This window comes from Aulostomus chinensis, chromosome 12 (genome assembly GCF_037954235.1).
Source record: "Aulostomus chinensis isolate RoL2024-O1b breed Wild chromosome 12, RoL_Achi_v1.0, whole genome shotgun sequence".
NCBI classification, from domain to species: Eukaryota; Metazoa; Chordata; class Actinopteri; order Syngnathiformes; family Aulostomidae; genus Aulostomus; species Aulostomus chinensis.
In genome coordinates, this window is record NC_141331.1 from 14,944,649 (window position 1) to 14,967,570 (window position 22,922).

Here is a 22,922-nt window from a genome sequence, read left to right on the forward strand (position 1 = left end):
CAATTCAAACTGATCTACGAGCTCAGGTTCAACGTTTGTGGAGTTTTATTTGTGTCATGATTCTCATATCCAATAAATGAGGAGCAACACATCACGCAGGCCAGTAGCTGTGAATTTGGTGTTACTGGGATAAACAGTAGAGGTTAAAGCATCTTTACGTTAGCTGGTTTGCTTATCTGATAAAAAGTTCTTATTTTCACATTTCAACTCTATTAAATCCTTGAAGTGATGCCAGTAAATATTATTCTGATAAAAACGGTTGATTTCTTCCTGTATTCGTTCATCTTATAGGACAGATTTATCCAGTTCATCAGTTATTTTAAGTTTATATCTTTTTTTTTTAAAATCCCTCTGTTCCCTCTGAATTCCTCAAAAATGAGAGGAACCCCGTCAGAAAGTAGAAACTCTCACGGCGTCAGTCTGAGAAGCCGAAACTCACGAGTGGCCCCTGAAAGGCCCTCACCAGGTCCCACCCTTTTTTTTTATTTGCCTCCCTATCAGAGCGGGGCTCGGGACCGCGCCCGTGCTGTATCGGAACTCGTGGACGCGCCTCAAGTAGATCCCAGGTGTGTGGTGGTGCAGGTGGAAGTGGCTCCACCTGGATGTCTGAGAACTCTGCATGAGCTCTCGAGAACCATGATCAGAAAAGTTGACTTGAGATGAGAACGGGAGTTCTTTGCTGAGCTGATTTATTTTTTCGGCGGTGAAGGTGGAAGATTTCAACTCTGGTGGAGATTCTCACCTCACTGAATTACTGCGGTTTTGTTTTTTGTGGCGCAAAATGAATTTGAGCCTCGTCAGATCAGCCGACGGTTTACTGCTTTTGTGCGCAGTTTTAAGTCTCCTTCATGGCTCCAGAGGAGAAATCCCTCCCAGCCCAACCGGCGGTGTCACGGTCGTGCCCCCGATTAAACCCGACGATGGCCCGCAGGCCTACCCGAACCCGGAGAAATCCAATTTACCTGTTTTTACCATGGACTACCCAAGAATACAGATACCGTTTGAGATCACCCTGTGGGTGCTGCTGGCTTCATTTGCAAAGATCGGTGAGTGCGTAAACATGCTGACACATTCATAGATGTGACGTTTGAACATCAAATATTCTCCTCTCTCACGCCAGGGTTCCATGTGTACCACAAAATAACCATCTGGGTACCTGAGTCCTGCCTTCTGATCAGCATCGGCCTCATCGTGGGTGCTATCATGCACTCGGTCAAGGAGGAGCCGCCTGCTGTGCTCACCAGCCAGGTCTTCTTCCTCTACATGCTGCCCCCCATCGTCCTGGACTCAGGCTACTTCATGCCCACCAGACCTTTCTTTGAGAACATCGGCACAGTGCGTTTCATCTCATTTTCCTAAATCATCTATCATACCTGACTGTGAGATGTAATGTGTGTGTGTGTGTGTGTGTGTGTGTGTGTGTGTGTGTGTGTGTGTGTGTGCACGTGTGTGTGTGTGCGCGTGTGTTCCCGCAGGTGCTGTGGTTTGCAGTGGTGGGGACTCTGTGGAACAGCATTGGCATCGGCATGTCTCTGTTTGCCATCTGCCAGATTGAGGCCTTCGGTGTTCAGGACATCAACCTCCAGGAGAACCTGCTGTTCGCCACCATCATCTCAGCTGTGGACCCTGTGGCGGTGCTGAGCGTGTTTGAGGACGTTTCCGTCAACGAGCAGCTCTACATCGTGGTGTTCGGGGAGTGCCTCTTCAATGACGCCGTCACTGTGGTGAGTTCACGCTTTAGGCTGTAAAAGGAAGAAGAGACCCGCTGCAGCATGTGGTTCTGTCTTTGCTTGTTATGATAACATGCTGATAACTGAGGATGGGGGCCAACACACACTCCTCACAAGGGCCCCTGCATGCTAGTGGGTCACAGAACTACTGTGAGCACACACTATTCCAACCCCCCCCCCCCCCCCCCCCCAATTTAAGACTTGTCCCCTTTTTGTTGTCAAAACTGCGATTCCATGAAACATCAGATGCACTATTGTGAGGCTTTTCTGTTCTCTCTCTAAAGCCTCGTCTTAAGTTTCCCGTCCAGATGCTGCTCATCGGTTCTCTGTTTCTGGGTTTGTCAAACTCACTGTGCACGTGAACACGACGTGTGATGAATAATTCAGTAATGAAAGCGAAGGAATGTTATTCTGGACTCCAAAAACGTTGTTGGTGGGTGTTTGCTCAGATGCTGCTAAACCAGTTCCTGAGGTCACTGTTACATTTGCGTTTATGGGAGGCGACGCACATCATCCGAAACTGGTCTGCTCACGCCCCCCCCCCCTTTGTTCTCAAACACAACCGCCCACCTCCGTCTACCTGCTCCCAGCTCTGGTGTGGTGACTCTTTTGTTTAGTACACAGTAGTGGAGCTGATGAAGGAAGTGAAGACAAACATTTACCCAGGAGACGAAGGAGAAGCCCAGACCAGGCGTGGTCCACTCACACGGCTTTGCTCTACAGAGCTGCACCTGTTTGACAGTAAAAGTACTTCCGATGTACAAGGTACTGCAATCAGAAGGGAGGTGAAAGGTGTAAAACGAGGGCCATCACTAAACTAATTCTGGGTACAGTAAGAGAATGAGCTACATTTTATATTCAATACCTGTATTTTCAGTGACTCTTGACAGTTTTAAACTCTGAACTGGTCCGACGAAAACAAGGTCTAGAAACAGTCTGATCTCCCCCTCACGACTAGAAGATCCTCAGTGAAGCACTCAACAGTTGAACTGTCACTCCAATTAAAAAGACACGTTTGTCTTCAAATTATTTCATGATGGCTAAAAAAAAAAAAGTCAGATAGATTTAGCGAGATTCTAAATGCTGCATTTAAATTCTGTTGTACTGGAGGAGAACCTAGTTCAAAGGGAATTCCCGTTGGTAGAAGTGTGAGATCATCGTAGTAAACCACAGGGCTTTTCACGGACTGTAGCCCAACTTAAAGTCGCCGTTTTCTTTGGCAAAGATTAGCCTGAAACGCTCAGACTTTTGGTGGACTAAAACTAACCAGAATGTGTATGATCTGGATTATTGCACTCGTGATGTGGTTTCCCACTTCCTCCTATGGGAGTGCAGGTTTTCATTTTAGTGTTGGTCCTGAGTCAAATGTCTTTTTTAGTACTCGTGATATTTATTCGTCGCCATTCTGGTAAGTTTTAGTCCACCAAAAGTCTGAGCGTTTCAGGCTAATCTTTGCCGAAGAAAACGGCAACTTTTAGTTGAGTTACACTCCGTGAAAATGAACTTTAATTTCCTTATGGTGCATTTCAAGCGATACTTCACCTAAAAAGTGTGTTCTGCCTTTCAGATACTCACACATAGGTGTCTTGAGCACGCAACAATTATTTCTCCCCTGTGTCACTTCTTTGTGACTCCAGAATGCAGAAAGAGCCAGCCATGTATATTTAGCTTGAAGCTAATGATGCCTGATGGCCACCAACTACTAAACTGCCCAAAAAATTTGCAAACCCTCAAGTGCCTTATCGCTCTCTTGTATTCTCCACAAACACGAACAGTATCCCCTCTGGTTTGTCTTCGCCTGTTCATGTCAGCGCGAAACTGCAAGTGTATCCTCCGATTTTGATCTTATCAGCTCCTCGTCGCTATTAGCTTCGAGCTAACTATGCACAGCTGGCTCTATCTGCATTCTGGAGCCATAATGAAGGGACGCAATAAATTTAGATTTAGTCTTTTGACTAAATTGAATACGAGTCTGAGTCCAGTTCAAGACTGTTATTGTTTATTTTAGTCTAGTTTTAGCAGGCAAAATTGTTTTTGAAAAAAAGGGTAGTCAAAGAGCATTTTCAGTCTAATATTCTTTAATGAAATGTATAGGGTCTGTATGAACAGGAAGAATGGAAAGAAAAACCTGTCTGAGCACATGTTGACTACCTGACTACAAAGTGACAAACTCTGAAAATCGGAATTGCTACTTTAAAGAAATGTATGTCCAATAACTCCTGATGAAATAAAATAGTCCGTAGAGAGCCAGGCAACGCTAATCTCTGTTCTAGTTGGTAGTTTTGACGTAACGGAAGGAAAAAGGAACAAAGCTCTAACTGCTCCGTCTTCTGTGTGTCATTCAGCCTGCTAGTGAAATGAGTTTATCAAGATGCAAACAGCGCAGAGTAAATATTTCCATAAATCACTTTTATCTGTGATTGTGTCATTAGAGGCCGCAGCCCCTGACACCACCTGTGACCTCTGACGGGGAAGTAGAAGCAGCACTCAAACACACACACCCATTGTGCCCGTTTGAAACTGAGAGTGTGTACCTGTTTTCAGGTGTTGTACAACATGTTCAGTTTTGTGGCCGAGATGCCGGTGGTGGAGCCAGTGGATGTGTTCCTGGGGGTGGCGCGGTTCTTCGTGGTGGGGCTCGGCGGGATGGGTTTCGGCCTGTTGTTTGGCTTCGTGGCCGCCTTCACCACAAGATTCACCTCCAAGGTTCGGGAGATTGAGCCCCTCTTCATATTCATGTACAGCTACCTGGCTTACCTGGTGGCCGAACTCTTCGCCATCTCATCCATCATGGCGTGAGTAGATTTGAAAGGTTCCAGGTCTAGATTAGTAGTATGGCAAATACTCATACACCTGCTGTGATTCGTATGTGTCTGCAGCATTGTGACCTGTGCGCTCACCATGAAGTACTATGTGGAGGAAAATGTTTCGCAGCGCTCCTGTACCACCATCCGCCACGTGGTCAAGATGCTGGGCTCCATCTCTGAAACGCTCATCTTCTTCTTCCTGGGGGTGGTGACCATAACAACAGAACACGAGTGGAACTGGGGTTACATCCTTTTCACGCTGCTGTTTGCCTTTTTATGGAGGGGTCTGGGTAAGGAGAGGGCGGGTCACATGCAAGTCACACGTGTCAAGTTTTGTTTGACAGGACTGCGTCCTTGATGTTATTTGTTATGAAAGCTTAAAAAAACACGCCAATTTTTTCAGGGAAATGATCTTATTTATCACCCTCCTAAGAACCAGCCAGGCGTAGAGATCACCTTGTCTCCTCTGTACGTGTGTTAGGGTGCAGAGACCCGCTGAGACAAGCTAACTGCTACTTAGCTTAGCAAAATGAATGGTAGAGGATGGGAAGTGTTAGCATATATTAGTTAAACGTCATCAAATATATCAGATTTATGATGTCAGTTGGCCCAGAAGTAATTCATCTTCGGTTTCAACAAAGGTTTTGTTTTGTTAGTCCTGTTACAACGGAACTCTTTTGGTGCCGCATCAAATCTCCGCGCCCGGTTAGGAAAGTAGTTGCGACCGTATCTGATTCTAAAATCATAGTGTCTCAGCTCCCTAATGCACACGCGGAGGAGAGAAGGGGATCTTATCTGTTCTTCAGGTTCTGGTGAGAATGAACAATGATTGTATTTTCCAAAAAAGTCGGCGTGTTCTTTTTTTAAAGCTGTGCAGAACGAGTGGATGACCCAGTGGTTAGATTTGAACACCATCATGTTGTCTGGTCTGAAGACCAAGTAGAGCCAGATTTTCACTGTTGTTTTCGATGTGTTTTGATCTCTACCAAGAGAAATATTAGGCTCTGTAGCTGCTAAATGCTCCTCAAAATATACAAAATAGACTAAAACAGGAAATCCGATGGCTCAAAATCCCCATTCATGAGCCAAAGCTCTGCAGTGTCCCTGCTAGTCCTCTGTGGGTTCATCACGGTGAGCGATCTTTTCACAGGAAATATTCTGAACATGCCATTATGAAAGCATTCATTAATGCTACAACAAATGAGCTCACAAGCAACATTGGGGCGTGTTCCTACCCTCTCCTCCCTCCCAGGTGTCCTCGTGCTAACTCAAATCATTAACCCTTTCCGCACCATCCCATTCAACTTGAAGGATCAGTTCGGTCTGGCCTATGGCGGTCTGCGAGGCGCAATTTCATTTGCCTTGGCCTTCACCCTTCCTGATAATGTTGGCCGCAAGCAGCTGTTTGTCACCGCCACCATCGTCATCATCATCTTCACTGTCTTTCTTCAAGTAAGAGCAACTCGTGTGTAACTGTTATTTGCCTCACACGTCTGAATTCCACCGCAAAATAATAAGAATAAAACAAATATTAAACCCTTTTCTGTTATTAACGCATACAACCTTGGTGTTTAGAGTCCATAGAGATGTTTAGAATTCTTAACGCATGTCTTATCTGTCCCCTCTTCTCAGGGTATCAGTATTCGGCCTCTGATCGAGTTCATTAATGTCCGCAGAACCAACCGCAATCTTGACACGATCAACGTGGAAATCCACTGCAGGGTATGACACAGATGGTGATTGTTTTTCAAGAACTTTTATTTATCACATGCAAGTCACAGACATACAGTGACGATCCCCCCCCCCCCCTTCACCAGAACCAGGGACCTTTTTATGTGATTAAAATGTATCCTAAAGAATAAATTAGAAAATTAAAATGAACACATTTAAGATAATAATGAATGAATCCCTAATTCCTGAGGGAGTAAGGGCAGCGTCCAGTCATAGCTTGTCCTGGGGTGACACTTGGGTGATGTCGAATTTTTCAAAAAATGTATGTAGTTGGTTTTCATCACTGTTGGACTCTGAGGCGCACAGTCGGGTGAAGAATGATGGAAAAGTGTCATGAATTTGTCAGGGTCAGAGGTCATTGAGCCGGATTGGTCTGTTATCTGAGTGATTTGATTCAATGCTGTTCTTGCCTTCAGCTGATGATGTCACCATGTTGGTACACCAACCCCCGATGGTGATAGTTGTGCATGTGGTGAACATAGAGGCGCAGGCGGTGTTATAAACCCTCCCTTTGCTCTCAGCTCATGGAACACACCATCGCTGGCATCGAGGACCTCTGCGGCCAGTGGAGCCACTTCTACTGGAAAGACAAGTAAGAGCTGAGTCGCTTGCCGTCTGAACAGTAAGGTGACGTAGTATGAGAGCGCCTCACTTGAACTCGCACAACTCACTGTTTAATGGCTTCATATAAAGAGGGGGAAAAAAGCCATCGCCTGTTAAACCGGTTTGGTTGACCTGCTCTCATCTTCCGTGTCAGGTTTTGTTTGACAATGCTGTCGTCGCCCCGGGACTAAGTAGGTAGTTTGATGGCCAAAACTGAACATGGTGTCATGTTCAGCTTCTGCTACCAGCAGCTGCATCGACGTTTGTCCTCCTAAAGGAAGTCAGCGGCGATTATCTAAACACCCCTAAATGAGACTCATGTTTTACACCTATGGGCACAGTGGGTGGGACCACGGCTGCATGTCCAAGTAAAGTAACAAAAAAGTAAGTTTCGATTTAATGGTGGCACTCAATAAAGGAGGGGTTAAAATCCCTCTGTGTCCTGAAAGAGAACGTTGGGTCGAACTGATCGTTGTTACGGTGACACGGAAAATGTCTCTTTTCAGTTAGAAGGTGCGTCAGCGAGCTGATGTAGTTGAGATTATTGGCTAATGTTAACTGGTCGGTGTAAACACGCGCCAGCTACCGCACTGATGACGGTTGAAGCGGTCACAATAACACCAGGGATATATCGCTCCTACATTTATAGCACTTTTATACTGAAATTAAGTTATTTATACTAATCACTCTTGTTATAATAGTGTGCATTATAACAACGAAAACAATATGTCTTAAATGTTATTCAGTGAGAAGAGTAATTAAATTGCACCAGCGTAGTTTTGAATCGCTTGGATTCATTCGCTCACTGGTTTTGGTTAAAGCAGTTTAAGGGTGAGCTTCATACGAGTGAAGACGCTCTCCTTATGGATATACCTGCTGATGCATGGAGCGCAAACCAACGAAGGAACAAATTGTTCACAGTGGGGTTAAAACACATCATGTTTGTCTGCATTATGAGCATAAAATAAATGCAAATTAAAAAAAAACCAAAACCTATAAATAGAAAGTTCAATTTATTGTAACTTTCAAATAAGTTGCTACAAACTAGTACCAAAGTGAGGCCATGTAGTGGCAGGAGAAGTACTGCCGATCCTACAGTGAGTAGGGGGACTTGGATTTGACTTTTAAAGCAGCTGCCGACTCAGGCTCCATTCAGCCACGCGGACAAGAGTCACACAAACATCAGCCCCACTCAGCCTGCTCATGTCCTCTCAACGCCAGGTTCATGAAGTTCAACAATCGAATTCTGCGCCGGATCCTGATCCGAGACAGCCGGGCAGAGTCGAGTATCGTGGCGCTGTACAAGAAGCTCGAGCTGCAGAACGCCATGGAGATCCTGGACACGGTGTCTGGAGACATCAGCGCCGCTCCCTCCATCGTCTCTCTCCAGTATGACGCCATCATGTGATTCTCTGACCATCGTTATTGTCTGTCCAGATCAAAGGAGGTCCAGTTCATTTCATGGTTTCTTGTCCATTGCAGTGAGGAAAAGAAAGACTCTGCTAAACCAAAGAAGAACTTCCTGGCTACTGATCTGAGGAACATGCATGACATCCTGTCCAAGAACATGTACAAGATCCGCCAGCGGGTGATCTGTCTTTTCCTTTCCTTCTAGTTTTAGATCCTGACCGAACAGCTGATGCAAACGTACTCACCACGACTTACTCATCGTTTGTTCTGGTCAAAGGTCAACTTGTGTGACCTCGGAGCTCGAGATTGGTACCAAATATTAGCGGGAACATAAGACAAACCAGTTTTTAAGGCATTTTTGTGTGTCCTGTACTTTCTTTTATGAATTTTTTAGATATTTAAAAATGAATCTGTGTTTACACCACTTGGTAAAACTCTTGACTTCTGACGTCAGAGGACAGTGGACGCCATGCTGCATTCATGTGTACCTCCTAAACTCAAAAATCTGTTTAGGCTCAAAGGTTATATAATGATCTTTTTTTTTTTTTTACTTTCTTTTTGTCCTTTTGTTGAATTTAGATCCGTCCATCCCTTCTTCTTATCCCAGCCCTGTTAATGATCACACTGTATTTTTGTTTTAACGCTGCTGTCTTCAAAAGTCCGCAGAAGAGATTCTCAATGTTTAATTTAATTAACAGTTTACCAGATTTATTCCTAAAAAAAAAAATCATAAATTCAAAGAATAGTTGTTAGCAGCAGTTCTCAGCAAACTCAAACAAGTTTCACAGGATAAAGAACACAAACTGAAAGTCAAGTTGGTCTCGTAGCGTCTGTGATTCCAAGAAGGCGACCACTAGTTTTCATGGATTTACATTTTTGCTGCTTTATCGTGAACATATTTGCACACAAATTCGAACAAGCTGCATCAGCGGGCTCTTCCTTTTCAAAGTTCCAGTTTTTATAATGAAGCATCTCTTTGTCCAAGTCGTTTAATCGTTAGTTAAACGAGTTCAAGTGGAGCCGTGCAGATTCAGTGAGAATGAGGGTCGTTATTCTCAAAGCAACAAATCTTTGCATAACCACAGGCTGCGGCTGGCCGTACTTTTCCACTGGTGACATCACATCACCCTCAGAACCAGACGCTTTGATGTGTGGACAAACAGGGAGCATGTGCTGGTGTGGTCTTGAGTAGGCGACTTGTCTGAGGATCTGATCTTTATCTGGTCATGTCTCTTCCTCATAAATCTATAGGCCCGCCTCCCGAACCAATCCTGCCTCACCTCTGTGATGTCATGGCTTTTAAGATGTTTCTGACATCCTGCGCAGGTTGAAATGGTTCACGAGGTTTATAACATTTCAACAAGCGCATCACATTTGATCTGTAACCTGACATCAGATGAGAATGCAAATACTCACGGTCCTCTTGAGAAACGCTGTAAACGGGGTCCTTTTCTGGACATTTCACCACAGAACAATTGTAAACCTGGTTTGAAAGGCGCCTGTGTTTGTTCTAGGTCTCGCTGGTAGATGCTGACACTGATGGCTACTCTTTGAACCATGCTAGCTCATGAAAGCAGAGGCAGTCGTGTCCCACCGTGGTCTTTGTCAACTAATGCTGTATCTTTGTGTTTTTACTTAAACCAGACGGTGGCGTTTAGAGGCAAACATGCTCTGCCCAACGATAGTCACACTAGAGAGATACTGATCAGACGTCACACCAGCATCCGCCGCAGTCTCCGCCCCGGCAGCTTTCAGTCAGCGGTGAGCAGGAAATTTGTCACAACGTGTAAAAGCAGACTTCTAATATCTTCTGAACAGCTGGAATGAAAAACTTTTCAAAAGTGAGGGGTTCTTTCTTAATCCCATGTTTTTATCCCCGTGTTGTTCCCAGGCGGTTCCAAAATCTCAAAAGTACTTCTCTCTCCCAGCTGGGAAGAGTCTGGACTCCAAATGCCCTCCTGAGAGGCTGAGCTACACAGGTAAGCTCATCAAGCTCGTCTCCTTTAAGTACAATTTCCCTTTTACCTCCTCTTAAGAAGGTAAAGTCTTCTGGTTAATCTTAGTTTCATCTGCTTCAACTTCAAATGCAGCCGCTGTCACCATGGTGTTACTTCATCAGGACATAAATACTATATTGAACTAACACATTTATCTTAATCGTAACCTTTAACACAAAGTTAAAAATATTCCAACCAAGTTAAATCAGATCCTTCAATTTTATCGTCTCTTTGTCTTGCATAATCTTCCAAACAAATTCAGTAACACTGAAAACCAGAATTAAAAACCAATATGATATTGTGTCATAACAAGGGTCTGAATTCTTGCGCTGTGGTCAATAATATGTTTAGAATGATGATTGCCAGCTCCATGAGCTCGTAATGACGATCTGGTCTGAAGCTCAGGGTTTCCATGCCGTTGTGAGGTGCACTGTTGGCTGAGCGCATGATTAAGTTGATATCTTCTCATTTTACCTGTTCCAGATAATCAGGAAACCATGTCTGAGGCGGCTTACCCCTCCAGACGCTCTCGGTTCGAGCAGCCTGCACGCTCCTCCTCCAGAGCCATGATCCCTCTACACCGGCTGGGCACGCTAAAGGAAGTTCCGTCTGTTGACATTCTGAACGAAAGCAGAAGTGAAAGAGGCAGGACGAGAGGAGGCACTTCCAGAACACACTCATCCTCCAGTGATTCCCGGCGGCCGGCTCCTCGCCACCACCTCATCTCCTCTGTTGATGATGAAGACAACAGCACCTCAGATAACTTGAGAAACGAGCAGCACCCTGGGCCTCCGTCTCCAGCCTGGGCCGCTGAACCCAGAGACAATGCAGCACGAAACCCTCTGCTCAGGCGGCCTCAGTGGAACCCAAAAAAGAAATAAGCGTCCTGGGATTTCGAGCAGGGGTCAGATTGCCTCAGTGTGGACACCAAACAGTGAATTTGAGGCAAATTTTAGATGAAGACTGGAGGTCCGTTTATTTCCTCAATGCTGCTGAGCTGCTGGCGTGAGGGGACAGTGACCTGCATCAACAGCGCTGTATTGAAGGAACTGATGACTGATTTTTCATATTGGTTTTATCAATGTGTTTTAAACACTTTAGCAGATGAAGGGTTGATAAAATGTAATTTAAACTGTTTGATATCACTTTTGCTTTTTTACATAAATAGTTTGTGTTTTTATAGCGTGTCGTGTGTAACTGCTGTATGAGGGGGAACAAATGTATTGTTTGTAGGAGTACTATTGGCGTACTCGGTACATCTGGGAGAATACTGCATCACCAGCTGTTGGTTAAACCAGTGATGCAGTATAACTGTGTACAACTACAAGCAACAGAGGAAAAGAAATCTGCATTTATGTAACAACCATCCTCCAGTTTTTGATTCATGCAAGTGACAACACCATCGACTCCAACATAAAAAAAACACGTTTATTCATTCAGACTTTTCTGTATAAATCTGGCACCAGAATCTTAACGATTCAATTCATACATGAATACAATTATAGTGGTATTTAAACAGTGGTGCCGTCCAATCACACGTGCATAAAATGTCTTTAAAGGAAGGGATGCATGATCTTGGATTATTTGGGGGGGGGGGGGGGCTTTACACCTGGATTTGGTTTGTTTCTGTATAAAAAAAAGGCTCATGATGCACACATTTTGCTAACTGGAAAACATGTAAACATGAACTGAAAGGGATTTTTTTTTAAAAGAAGCCAATAGCTCATTAGGCATGTTTCCTCAAGATGATAATCAAAGAAGAAACCGAGCTCAAACACATGCAGACTGATACACCCATACCAGTGACGAGTCAATATTATTATTGTGCACCCCTAATAAAAACTGACTGAAGAGAACTAAAGCAAACATCTGCTTATCTACCTGGGGCAGAGGAGGACATGGCTGCTGCTTGATCTCACACCTGCAGGATAAATGTGGGAGGAGGGGAAAATAAAAAAACAACAGCGCTTTCCCCTCCTCCATTACTACCACTGAGGTGCCCTGGAGCAAGACCCCCTAACCCAGACTGCTCCAGTAGCAGCAGATCAGACAGTGGTTGTAATGAGTAGCTTCCAGGTGTGAATAGGATCAGGGTGCTTCTGCAAAACAGAGTATAGCTTCAAGAGAACCTTTCAGTTTAGAACAAGTTACCCCAGTGGGAACAGTGATCGTGCAGAAACTCCTACGACTGAACTTAGCCACTCTGGAAGTGCCACAGTAGCTTCATCTTTGGGGTTTTATCTTATTTTACCCCTGTATCGCTAGTTTTCTGTTTATTAGCTACAACAACCAGTGTGTGTGTGCATCAAGGCAAAAGTAACCCTTGAGACGTGAGCAGGAGTTTACGGTGTAACGTAGGGCCCGACCGAAAACAATCACATTATTGATAGGTGAAACCGCTATGGCGAAAACAGAGCCAGTCTGTATTCACTGTGCACCAACTTTGTACTGCCATCACTATGTAGAGGTTGATGGCTGATTTCTTAAATAATTTACTTTGTTTAAAAAAAAAAAAAAATTGTTGTATGGGACAATTTAAATAAAAGCCAAAATAAAAATTGTAACATAAACAGGGCGGAGGCGCCACAGCGCTCTCTGCTGGACACACTAAGTTACACAGCGGCTTCCTGAGTGCTCATGTGGTGACTGGTGGGATCCCATCACGTTATGGTCTCCAGTATGAATGTCACGTTAAAGGAGTCTTGTATTTACATTCTTCACAAAAGTGCATCATCAGCAGGATGATGAAATGAATAAAATTACATGAAAAAAAACCTAACTGAAGCTGTGCCAAGTGTTATGTGCCAACATGTGCGTAGAAACTCGACCCTCAACACAGAGGGTGATTTAATGTCTCCGCCGTGTTCTGCAGTCCTGAATCCACTCTCCCTGAGAGACGGACTGCTGTGCTGGTGTTTATGAACCGTTTTACCTTGTGATGTCATCACATCTGCAGATAAGTACAGCAAACTGTCAGGAAATGGGCTTCAGTGGGAAACATTCGTCCCACTCTGAGTTGGCGGTTCATCTTGAGAGCCTCAGGAGAGCCCGGCTCACACGACTGCAGCTTCATTGTTCTTTTTAATTAGTCCACTAGTCCGGCTGGTTTTGTGGTCCCTCTGTTCTCCCACGTGGGGATTCTGATGAGCAGTAAACCTACAGCTGCTAGAGCCAAGACCACTCCCAGACTTGGGGGGCCACAGGGGCTGAACTCCTGCGTCAGACCAGATAGCAGAGGGGCCAGGACTCGACCGACTGCAGTGACTGACTGTCCAGCTCCTATCAGAGTCCCACTGGCCTGCACCCCTCCCCTCTGCAGCTCCAGGTCTGTGATGCACGTCCGTCCAATAGTAGTGGAAATGGCAAAGAAGGTGGAGCTGAGCAGCACCTGCCACACACTGGGCGCAGCAGCGTAGAGGAAAATAAGAGAGCAGGTGAGAACAGTGGAGTGCAGCAGTAGAGCAGATATGTTCCCGTACAGCTTGGTGACTGGTCCCACCAGAAACCCGGCCAGGGCCCCCAATGTGCTGCTGTAGCTGATGAGGTAACCTGTCACCTTTGGTTTGAGTGAGAAGCGCTCCTCCATGGCCAGAGAGAAGTTACTGTAGTAGAGCATGATGGCTACTGCCATCAAAAGACGCACCAGGAACAGGTCCCACATGTCAGACGAGGCCACCATGTGGATCTTGGAGCCCACGGAGGAGAGCTGTCTCCAGGCAGGCTGCAGGAGCAACACCTCTCTGGACATTAGACTTCTTCGCTGCTTCCCAAGAGTCTGATTTGCGTGAGAACCGTTGCTGACAGTCTTACTGCAGTGTTTGTCGTGACACACCGTGTTCGAGTTGTTGCTGGAGTTTGTGTCATCACGGTGAAGTAGCGTCTCACTCCATGGTAGCATCCACACCAGTCCTGGGAGGACACACAAGTTAGAGAAACATTTCACTTATTTATCATTATCTAGAAGCGGATCTCCTCGGCTCACCTGCATTAACTAGGAAGATCGCAGCACAGGTGAAGGAGGAAGTATAAAAGCCACCCTCGTGCTCTGTCAGGTATCCACCCACCACAGGACCCAGGATGAAGCCAACGCTGGAGGCGGCGTTAAAATGCCCCATAACCACAGGACGCTCACACTCGGACACCAGGTCTGACAGCAGGGCTCTGCAGATGGACAGGGAGTGCTTGAACAGCCCTGAGACAGAGAACAGTCAACACACGATGAAAATAAGTCCTTGATTCCTGCCAAGTACATTCAGGCTGGGTCCACTTCCTCAGACCTGCCATTTTCCTACAGTTGCTCTGAAGAGATAAACTGAACAAATTCTCATTTTTATGGGAAAAAAGGCAAATATACTTGTATGATGAATTAAATTGCTCATACAGAGGCCTGCCTCAGATAAATAAAGGCTCTGGACAAAGACACTAACCAGACCCGAACCAAAACATCTAAAACTATCTTATTTTCCAGCAGTGACTCAGCAGCTGTTTTTGAGTAATTAAGCCTCACAGCTTCCTGCAGGGTCTCTTTCCCCCTTAAATTGGGGGGTGGGGGTGGGGGTGGGGGTGGGGGGGGGGGGCTGGTTGCAATCTCCATCTTTACTGCTAAATGGCACTAAATCAAGTACACCCATGCTTTTAATGTATGACCAACTTATCCAGGTAGGAAAAGACAAAATCTCTGTTTTTTCGCTATTAGAATTTGAAATGAAATTAAAAAAACGCGCAGGTTTTCAGTTAAGTCAAACTCATTGGATCACCAAGAAAACGATAATTTCTTCTTGGGTCTGTTTTCGCACTCAGGGGTTCATTTAGTCTGAAGGCAGAACTTATTTTGAATAAAAAATACATGGGTTTTGTAACAAATACGCACTGGCTTTTTGTGTAGTTTTTACGAGTTGCTGTGAAAACAGTTAAAGAACTTAAAGAAATAATTCAATGTAATGAGACAGCAAGTTTCATCTTCTACTTTCAGTTATTCATTTAAACAAGACAACAAGATCCGTGATTGTATCACATTCCATTTTACTACGATGCTTTCACTCTGGGATAGAATGACAGTAAATAACATACTTTCCAGCCCTCGACTGCATTCTCTCCTTACCTACAGGGATCCGTGAGAGGACAAACAAAGTGATGCTGGTAGACATCCCAAGCAGGCAGTAGCCGAGCGTGCTGAGCAGCAGACACGTCAACAGAGAGTAGCGCCGCCCCACCACATCACTCCAGCTGCCCTGCCGATCACACACAGGCAGGGTGTGAGACTTGACCACGAAATGGAACAAAACTACTCTGAGAAAAGAGTGTCTGAAATATCCCCACCGGTTAAGCTGAGGTCTGACTTTATGTTTCATTACTTCATTTGGATTAATGACAGATAACCAACAATGAGAGCCGTCAAAATTTGATCAAAATCACACATCATGGCCTGGTGCCACGACCACATCACAGGAAAAGCAATGGAAGGTACAGTAAGTTAAGGTGAACTTTATTGTCCCACTGGCAAATTAGCTTTGAACTCAAAGCTGCTGCAAAACAACAAAATACATAAAGGCAGACTTGCATAAAACTTTATAAATACTATTGCGTGTGGGACTGATTTAAAAAAAATTAAGCCCGTTTTTTAAAGTAGTTATGATAACATTTTGTTCCCAAATCGTAGATATTCCACCTTGTGTTGATGGTGACGTGGATTTTGGTCAGGAACATCAGAGAACTGAAGCAGAAATCCTAAGAAGCGGCATTTCCGGCATGGCTCAGGGGTAGAGTGGCCGTCTAGCAACCGAAGGGTCGCTGGTTCGATCCTCGACCCCGGTGACCATGTCAAAGTGTCCTTGAGCAAGACACTGAACCCATAATTGCTCCTGATGAGTAGGTTGGCGCCTTGCATGGTAGCCTCCACCATCAGTGTGTGAGTGTGTGTGTGAATGAGATGACACTGTAAAGCGCTTTGAGTGCCGCTAAGGTAGAAAAGCGCTATATAAAAAAAAAAATCATCTTAAGCAAGAAGCTTTATTGAATTTTCCTCCCCCCACTCACTAACTCTGTCCAATGCACACGTAGCTATCCTTGTTGGGACATTGCATTGACTTCCATTCAGCCTAGTCCAAGCCTTATCCCGACCTCAGCTCACAAGTTAACCAGGAACTCTGCTGCTTTAGGACCGCTCTTCTGTTCTCTTCTTCCCTTTAATGGCGAGATGTCCTGATAAAGTCAGTGCTAAAACAAGAAAAGGGAGATACTTGTACCTGTATCTTTGTGAGGACCTTCGCAGATATAAAGCATTCCCTAGCTAGCCCTTAGCCTCACCATCACTACTATATACCTGACCCTAACCCCGACTGCCCTTTGAAGTTGGGAGAAATGGCAACAACGTCCTCACTCGGTGGTTAAATACTCCGGTCCTCACTTGTGGCAAAAACAAGAACACAGACAGACAGACAGAAGACAGACAGTCTCTCTCTGTCTGTCTCTCTCGCTCTCTCTCTCTCTCTCTCACACACACACACACACACACACACACTTGATAAAGTAATGAAATTAGGAGCAACTGAGTTTGCTGTGTAACCTAGTGGGATTTTCAAGCTTGTTGGCGTATCCCAACATTTATCAGGATTCAGCTGGTCTGCACACAAGAACCAACAGACGAACCCTTATCTGTTTAATTGGTCGCATGACCCCCGAGAATTAAACCAATTTCAGGAACTGTGGGCAGCGGGGAGAGAGCTGAGAATCTGACATCAGATATAAAACTTCTGGGGATGTCGGAGAAACTTTAATGATGGATTGGACTTGATTTTGAATAACAAAGGCTTTATTATTCCAGGCTAATCCAGATTAAACAAGTTACAGATTGAACAAAGTCTCTTTGACATCCAGTCAAGAGTTTTGTCAAAGCCTCATGAATCATTTCTGTGTAAAAAAAAATGAGTGTGCGAGGCTACCTAGGAGTAGCTTAGTATGTGTAGACTGGTCTGCTTGTATCATGTGACCACAATCATCCTAAAACAGCCAGTGTTTATTGTTTTCATGAAATACCACGGATGACAGGCCGCAGCCATTTTCACCACTGACTGATAGCCCGCCATGACAAGCAGGGAAGACTGAGAACAGGCAAGACAAGATATTTTTAGAGAGAAAAATATCAATACTTACAACTATCGTGCTTGAAAACAGCTGTAAGATCCCATATGTAGATCCTGCAACACACACACTGAAATGAATCCTCAGTGAAAAGAACATTTTAATCGATCAACAGTGATGACACCCATATGAATATCTTCAGTTCATCATAAAGAAGTCTACAGAATGCATCACCTATCATATAGAGCAACTACACTACAATGTAATGGATTACTTGGCCAACCTACGATACCAGCAACAGTGGGGCTGGCGCCGAGAGCTTTGACGTGATGGCTCAGCAGCGGAATGATCATGCTCACCCCGAACAAGTCCTGAAGAGAAACAAGGATGAAGCTGAGGACAAGGAAGGTGCTAGCAACACCATCATCCAGGGGTGACTGAGGTTTCCAGGGACTCATGAAAATATCACAATCCAGATATTTGTGTTTCGCACTGACGCTCTCGTTTAGTGACGTAACTCCAGAGAAGCTCCGGTCAACAAGACATCAATTCAGTTTGACGCGTAATTCAGTTGGTTGAGTTCACGATGTTCAGCTGTTATTGAATCTGTTTGATCCAAGTTCACCTCGAGCGAGAGGTGAAGGTTGTGGGTGAAGCAAGTCTTCTGTTTCCAGACTTTCATCCGAGATATATCATTATAAATCCCCCAGATAACAAGAGGTTTTTCAGATATCAATATCAAACCATTCCTCTATGCTCCAAGTCAAACATTACATTTGTAAAGCAAATTTCAATGTCTTTTCCTACATTTTCTGCCCTCACTTATTTTCTAAATCCTTCCCAGGCCTGGAAAACGCTTTCTTTGTATTCCATGACTTTTCCAGGCTTTTCAAACATAGTTTATCCTTTTCCAGAGGAAAAGGTGGTATTTTTCCTGTCGGATTATGAATCCTGCAGGTGTTTATATCTTTAGGGGTAATTTTGATCATTTTGATCTGTTAATAAAATATTTCTCCTATTTTCAGCCAATTTAAAAAGTACATTTACTTCCTCTTAAGCCATTGTTTTACCCGCCACTAAACTCACTTTTTTTCTGTGTTAGCTGCTTGTTTGTTTACAGGACGACAAAAAAACCCACTTAACTTGTTGGAGGGGTGTAGTACGGGCTAAGGAAGAATCTATTCGTTTCTTGAATGGACCTAAATAAATGGGTGGATCCAGGATGTTTGAATTAACTTATTTTAACATGATTACACCTTAATGGAGAGATTTTGATTAAAGTAGAGTGCACTAACTACTCCTGCCCTTCCCTCTGTGCTGATACTGATTTCCTTCTTAAAAAAGTGCTGCAAACTCTCACATGAATATTTGAAGTTTCACTTGGTTATGATAAAAGCTTCATTTACTAACAAGCTGCTAGCGTATCTGAGCTGCATCGGCAGATGGTTAAAAGCCAGATGTATGATGGGAGTAGCAGTAAACCCTTCTAACCGTTGGTACGTTCAGGAACCTGGGATCTTTTTTATTTTTGCTAAGGCTGTAGCTTTTACACAGTAATATTATATGTACAGAGGCCGGACAATCACTCAACATTATTTTTGAAGGCAGAATATTCATATTAGAAATGTTTTTCACTGTGAAACTGAATCTCCATTGACGGCTCTTTTTTTTGTTTACCTTAAACACGAAGGCAACTGAGAGGTGACTGAGCTAAATCTGGTCTCTGGTTCTATTCTGGTTTTTCAGTGTTTGTTAAAGCTGATTTGTGAAGGCAAGATTTTATTATAGCAGAAATTCCTGAACAGACAAAAATACATATCGCAAAAAAGAAGCCAGTGTTAGATTTTTGGTAAAAGATGCATATGGTGTCCTCACTCATCCTGTTTAGCTGCTTTGTAGCAAGCAGAGCACCTCATGATTGAAGTCACACACTTTTCCATGGTCTTCTAACACTTATTACACTAACTGCTTAACTTTTCTGCTCCATGTGCCTGAAATCTGACCCGCCCGGTTTCCCTTGTTTCCTTTAATGAGATGATGAGCAAATATGCAGGCTGGATATTTGAAAGTTTTTTCTCTAAAACATAACAGCAAGTCCGCCCTTAAAATCAAAAGCAAAGAGATTTATTTTGAAGTTCCGATGATACGTGTCAGCAGGCTCCTCCGCCACGTGTCTGACATGAGGAAGAAGCAGCACATTTTACTGGCAGGGTTTGGGTGAAGAGGCGTCCCACGATACATCCCAGGTTGTCTTGACAACAAGACAACAGATCAGTTTCAAAATACTGGAGTTCTCCAAATGTATTTAATAACCCTTGGAAGCCAAAACTGTCATTGAAACGCAGAGTTGAAGCTTTATACCACACATGTACATAATGTGTGTATTTCGTGTCTTCTACACTGATTTTTATATGGGTTTTTTTGTCCACTTGTACTATAATTCCTATTCAATATGTCTGTGAAAATTCCTGCTCGTACAGGTCACGGCACATTCAACATCTATTTGAGTGGATTCCTAAGATTCAGAATCAGGTCAAGAATCTTTCAAGGTAATTATGCAGTTGTCTTCTGTGTCCTGCTTATCTCTAATCACTTTCTGAGCCGCAGGGCTTCTGCAGATAATCGACTCACAAGAGTTCTTGAAGAAAATCTTGCACAGCTAGGAAAAAGAACTACCTACGGTCTGCAGTGAGCAGGATTTGCCTCTTTTAAGTTGGTCGATCTGCCTCTGAAACACCTGCTCTATGTAGAAAGAGTGCAAAGGAATACCTCCTTAAAGCAAACTTAAGAATCGAACGTGCGATACTCGGTTACCTATGACTGGATTCAAGTCAAGCTCAGACGTTCTGCATATCATGACTACTCTCCTCTTCTGTCTTGTTTCATCTTTGGTTATATGAAACTATTTGTTTTTTGTTAATCTACAGTGAGCCACATTTCCCTTTAATTTCATTCAGCGAATGAGAACTTCTTAATGTCCTTGAAAATAAAATGAAATCTACAACTGAGGAACTACTATGAGTCGGAGAGGCCAACATGCTCATTACTGAGTAATATAATTAGTAATTGTGTCAGTTGTGATACAAAGCCAGATACGGCTACATTATTCCATCTATTCATTGAGTAATAATAAATTCAATCAATTTGTCAAAGCAGGAAGCCACAACCACACATCATAGATATTTGAATGATTTGTCAGTGCAACAAGTTTTACAGACATATTTTTGGACCCAACAAAAGAACAAACTTTAATTGTGATCGTTCATAACTATTAATAGTTTGCTGCCTTTCTGGCTGACATGTTGAGATACCTGTCCGATCAGTCTGGAGGGTTAAATAACAATGCACAGCCACACTTTGTGTCCTGCTCACAATCTGCATGTTTACTTACTAAAATATTTATTCTACAATTATTACATGTTGCAAATGTAATAATTGCGTACAAGAGTTGGATTCAAGCTAATGGACGTATGAACTGTCTAAAGTTGAAATTCAGACTTAGTTAATTGTGAATTAAACAATTTCAACAGTTAAAGCTCACAATCATAATTGGTCGCCCCATGTTTTAAACATCTACAGAGATTTTGAGAGTATTTTGGCTTTTTTGGTTTTGATTTTGATTACTGAGAGCGACTCTATGATTGCAACGTGTGACATCACATCAGCTCAGTCTCCTGAGGTTAGTTAGCACAGCAAGTGTTAGCTAGCTACTCACCATGAAGCCAACCACATAGATGCACCGTATAATCGTCGTTCGTCCCCGGGCTTTCTGGTAGAAAGAGCTACATTTCTGGTTGTTCATTCTCCCGCTGTAACCACAAGGCTGCAGGCGAAGCGGAAGCGCTCATCCGTTCCGCTGAGAATTATCCCAACACTTAGCAGTCCAGTCGGTTGGCTCACACAACAAGGGGTGGATTTAAGTCGTCAGGTTCTATCAGTCCGCTAAAGTGTGGGCGGTGTGATATAAGGCGGTTTCACCAGTAAAAATATATAGTGTATGCAGATAATTCAACTATCTGTCTGTGTCGGTGTCCGCTCCTCTCATAATGAGCTGCTGTCTCCCCCTCCTACTCCCCCGCGCCGGCTCTGGCACTTGGTATCACCCACTGAGGTCACGGATTCAGGCACGTTTGTATTATTAATTAACAGATAAACGTAATGATTTTTGGTATGAAAAAAGAATATTAAAGGAAAAATAAGACTATGTTTGCTGGATGTATCTTTGAACTCACGCCTTTTAAATTTGAGCCTGCATTTGATTTAGTATTTGGGTATTTGTCGTGTTGTAGTTGAATGAATGTGTTAAATGCAGCAGGCTTGTAGGCAGTGTGTCGTTGTTCTAAGTAAGACTGTATTGAAGAAGATTAACTTTGTATTGAAATTATTAAGAAGTGGTTGGTAATGTCCGTGAAATTATGATGATTATAATTGATGTCACAATTTCCAGATTCATTTTGTAATCAGCAGGTCGCTATTATGTTTCTTGCACCGTGGACTTGTACACCACCTGCAGGACAAACTTGGGCTTCCAAAACATTACGAACAGATTTTCACTCAGTTGATGTAGGAAACAATCCATCCATCAACCATCCATCCATTTTCTTCCACTCATGCTGTTAATAGTCTCGGGGGGCCTGGAGCCGATCCCAGAAGTCGTCAAGCCAGAGGCAGGGTTCACCCTGGACAGGTCAGCAGTCCATCGCAGGGCCAACACATAGAGACAGACAACCATTCACACTCACAGCCACACCTACGGTCAGTTTAGAGTATCAATCAGCCTCGTCCCCTCTTGATGTCTTTGGACTGTGGGAGGAAGCTGGAGTACCAGAGAGAACCCACACAGGAACAGGGAGAACATGCAGACTCACACAGAAAGATCCTGTTGGAGCCGGGACTCAAACCTGGAACCTTCTTGCTGTGAGGCTACAGTGCTGACCACTGCACCACCGTGCAGCCCATATTGTCATCTACTATATCGGAATTTGATCCATATACTAATGCTGAATTTCTTTATATATATATATATATATATATATATATATATATATATATATATATATATATATATATATATATATATATATACGCACACACGTACATACATATCTAAAGAAATTCAGCAAGAAATATATACATATTCTGTATATACACCCACACATACACACACATATATATAATATGTGTGTTTATATATATATATATATATATATATATATATATATATATATATATATATATATACACACACACACACACACACACACACACACACACACACACACGTATATAAACTTTTCACACTATCTCATCATGTGTGGTCAACATATACATGCTGGCAACCCCCCCCCCCCCCCACACACACACACACACACACCTCACAAACACTGTGGATGTAGGTGGAGTGTTTTTGGCCCTCTTTCACATCAGTGTGTAAATTAGCTGGGGTGCACATTTAGGTGCCCCGTAGAATATGTTACTTAGATGCTAACAAATCACTAATTTTTACTGACTAGTTCTGACAACTTTTTTTTTACATTTATACATACAAAGTTTAGAAATGAAAG

At 43.5% G+C, this 22,922-nt stretch overlaps 2 protein-coding genes across 3 annotated transcripts; one reads left to right on the plus strand and one right to left on the minus strand.

The window, feature by feature from the left end:
- The first annotated feature begins 833 nt into the window (after nucleotides 1-833).
- Nucleotides 834-11,458, plus strand: slc9a2 (solute carrier family 9 member 2). The gene is made up of 13 exons (XM_086220377.1): nucleotides 834-1,046; nucleotides 1,121-1,335; nucleotides 1,476-1,724; nucleotides 4,275-4,525; nucleotides 4,610-4,827; nucleotides 5,790-5,989; nucleotides 6,170-6,259; nucleotides 6,790-6,860; nucleotides 8,093-8,260; nucleotides 8,354-8,459; nucleotides 9,926-10,042; nucleotides 10,173-10,260; nucleotides 10,762-11,458. The coding sequence occupies exons 1-13, from the start codon at nucleotides 974-976 to the stop codon at nucleotides 11,157-11,159; spliced, it is 2,244 nt and encodes a 747-aa protein (XP_086076503.1). The 5' UTR covers nucleotides 834-973; the 3' UTR covers nucleotides 11,160-11,458.
- A 248-nt stretch (nucleotides 11,459-11,706) lies between these two features.
- On the minus strand, nucleotides 11,707-21,569 carry slc67a2 (solute carrier family 67 member 2). Of its 2 annotated transcripts, none has more exons than XM_086220375.1 (6): nucleotides 21,074-21,569; nucleotides 17,633-17,729; nucleotides 17,431-17,474; nucleotides 15,380-15,509; nucleotides 14,261-14,470; nucleotides 11,707-14,187 (listed from the first exon to the last, which is right to left on the minus strand). In XM_086220375.1, the coding sequence occupies exons 1-6, from the start codon at nucleotides 21,158-21,160 to the stop codon at nucleotides 13,364-13,366; spliced, it is 1,392 nt and encodes a 463-aa protein (XP_086076501.1). In that variant the 5' UTR covers nucleotides 21,161-21,569; the 3' UTR covers nucleotides 11,707-13,363. The 2 variants fall into 2 exon arrangements, with proteins under 2 accessions (XP_086076501.1, XP_086076502.1); XM_086220376.1 differs by having other exon boundaries at nucleotides 17,642-17,729; nucleotides 21,074-21,566.
- Between the last annotated feature and the right edge of the window lie 1,353 nt (nucleotides 21,570-22,922).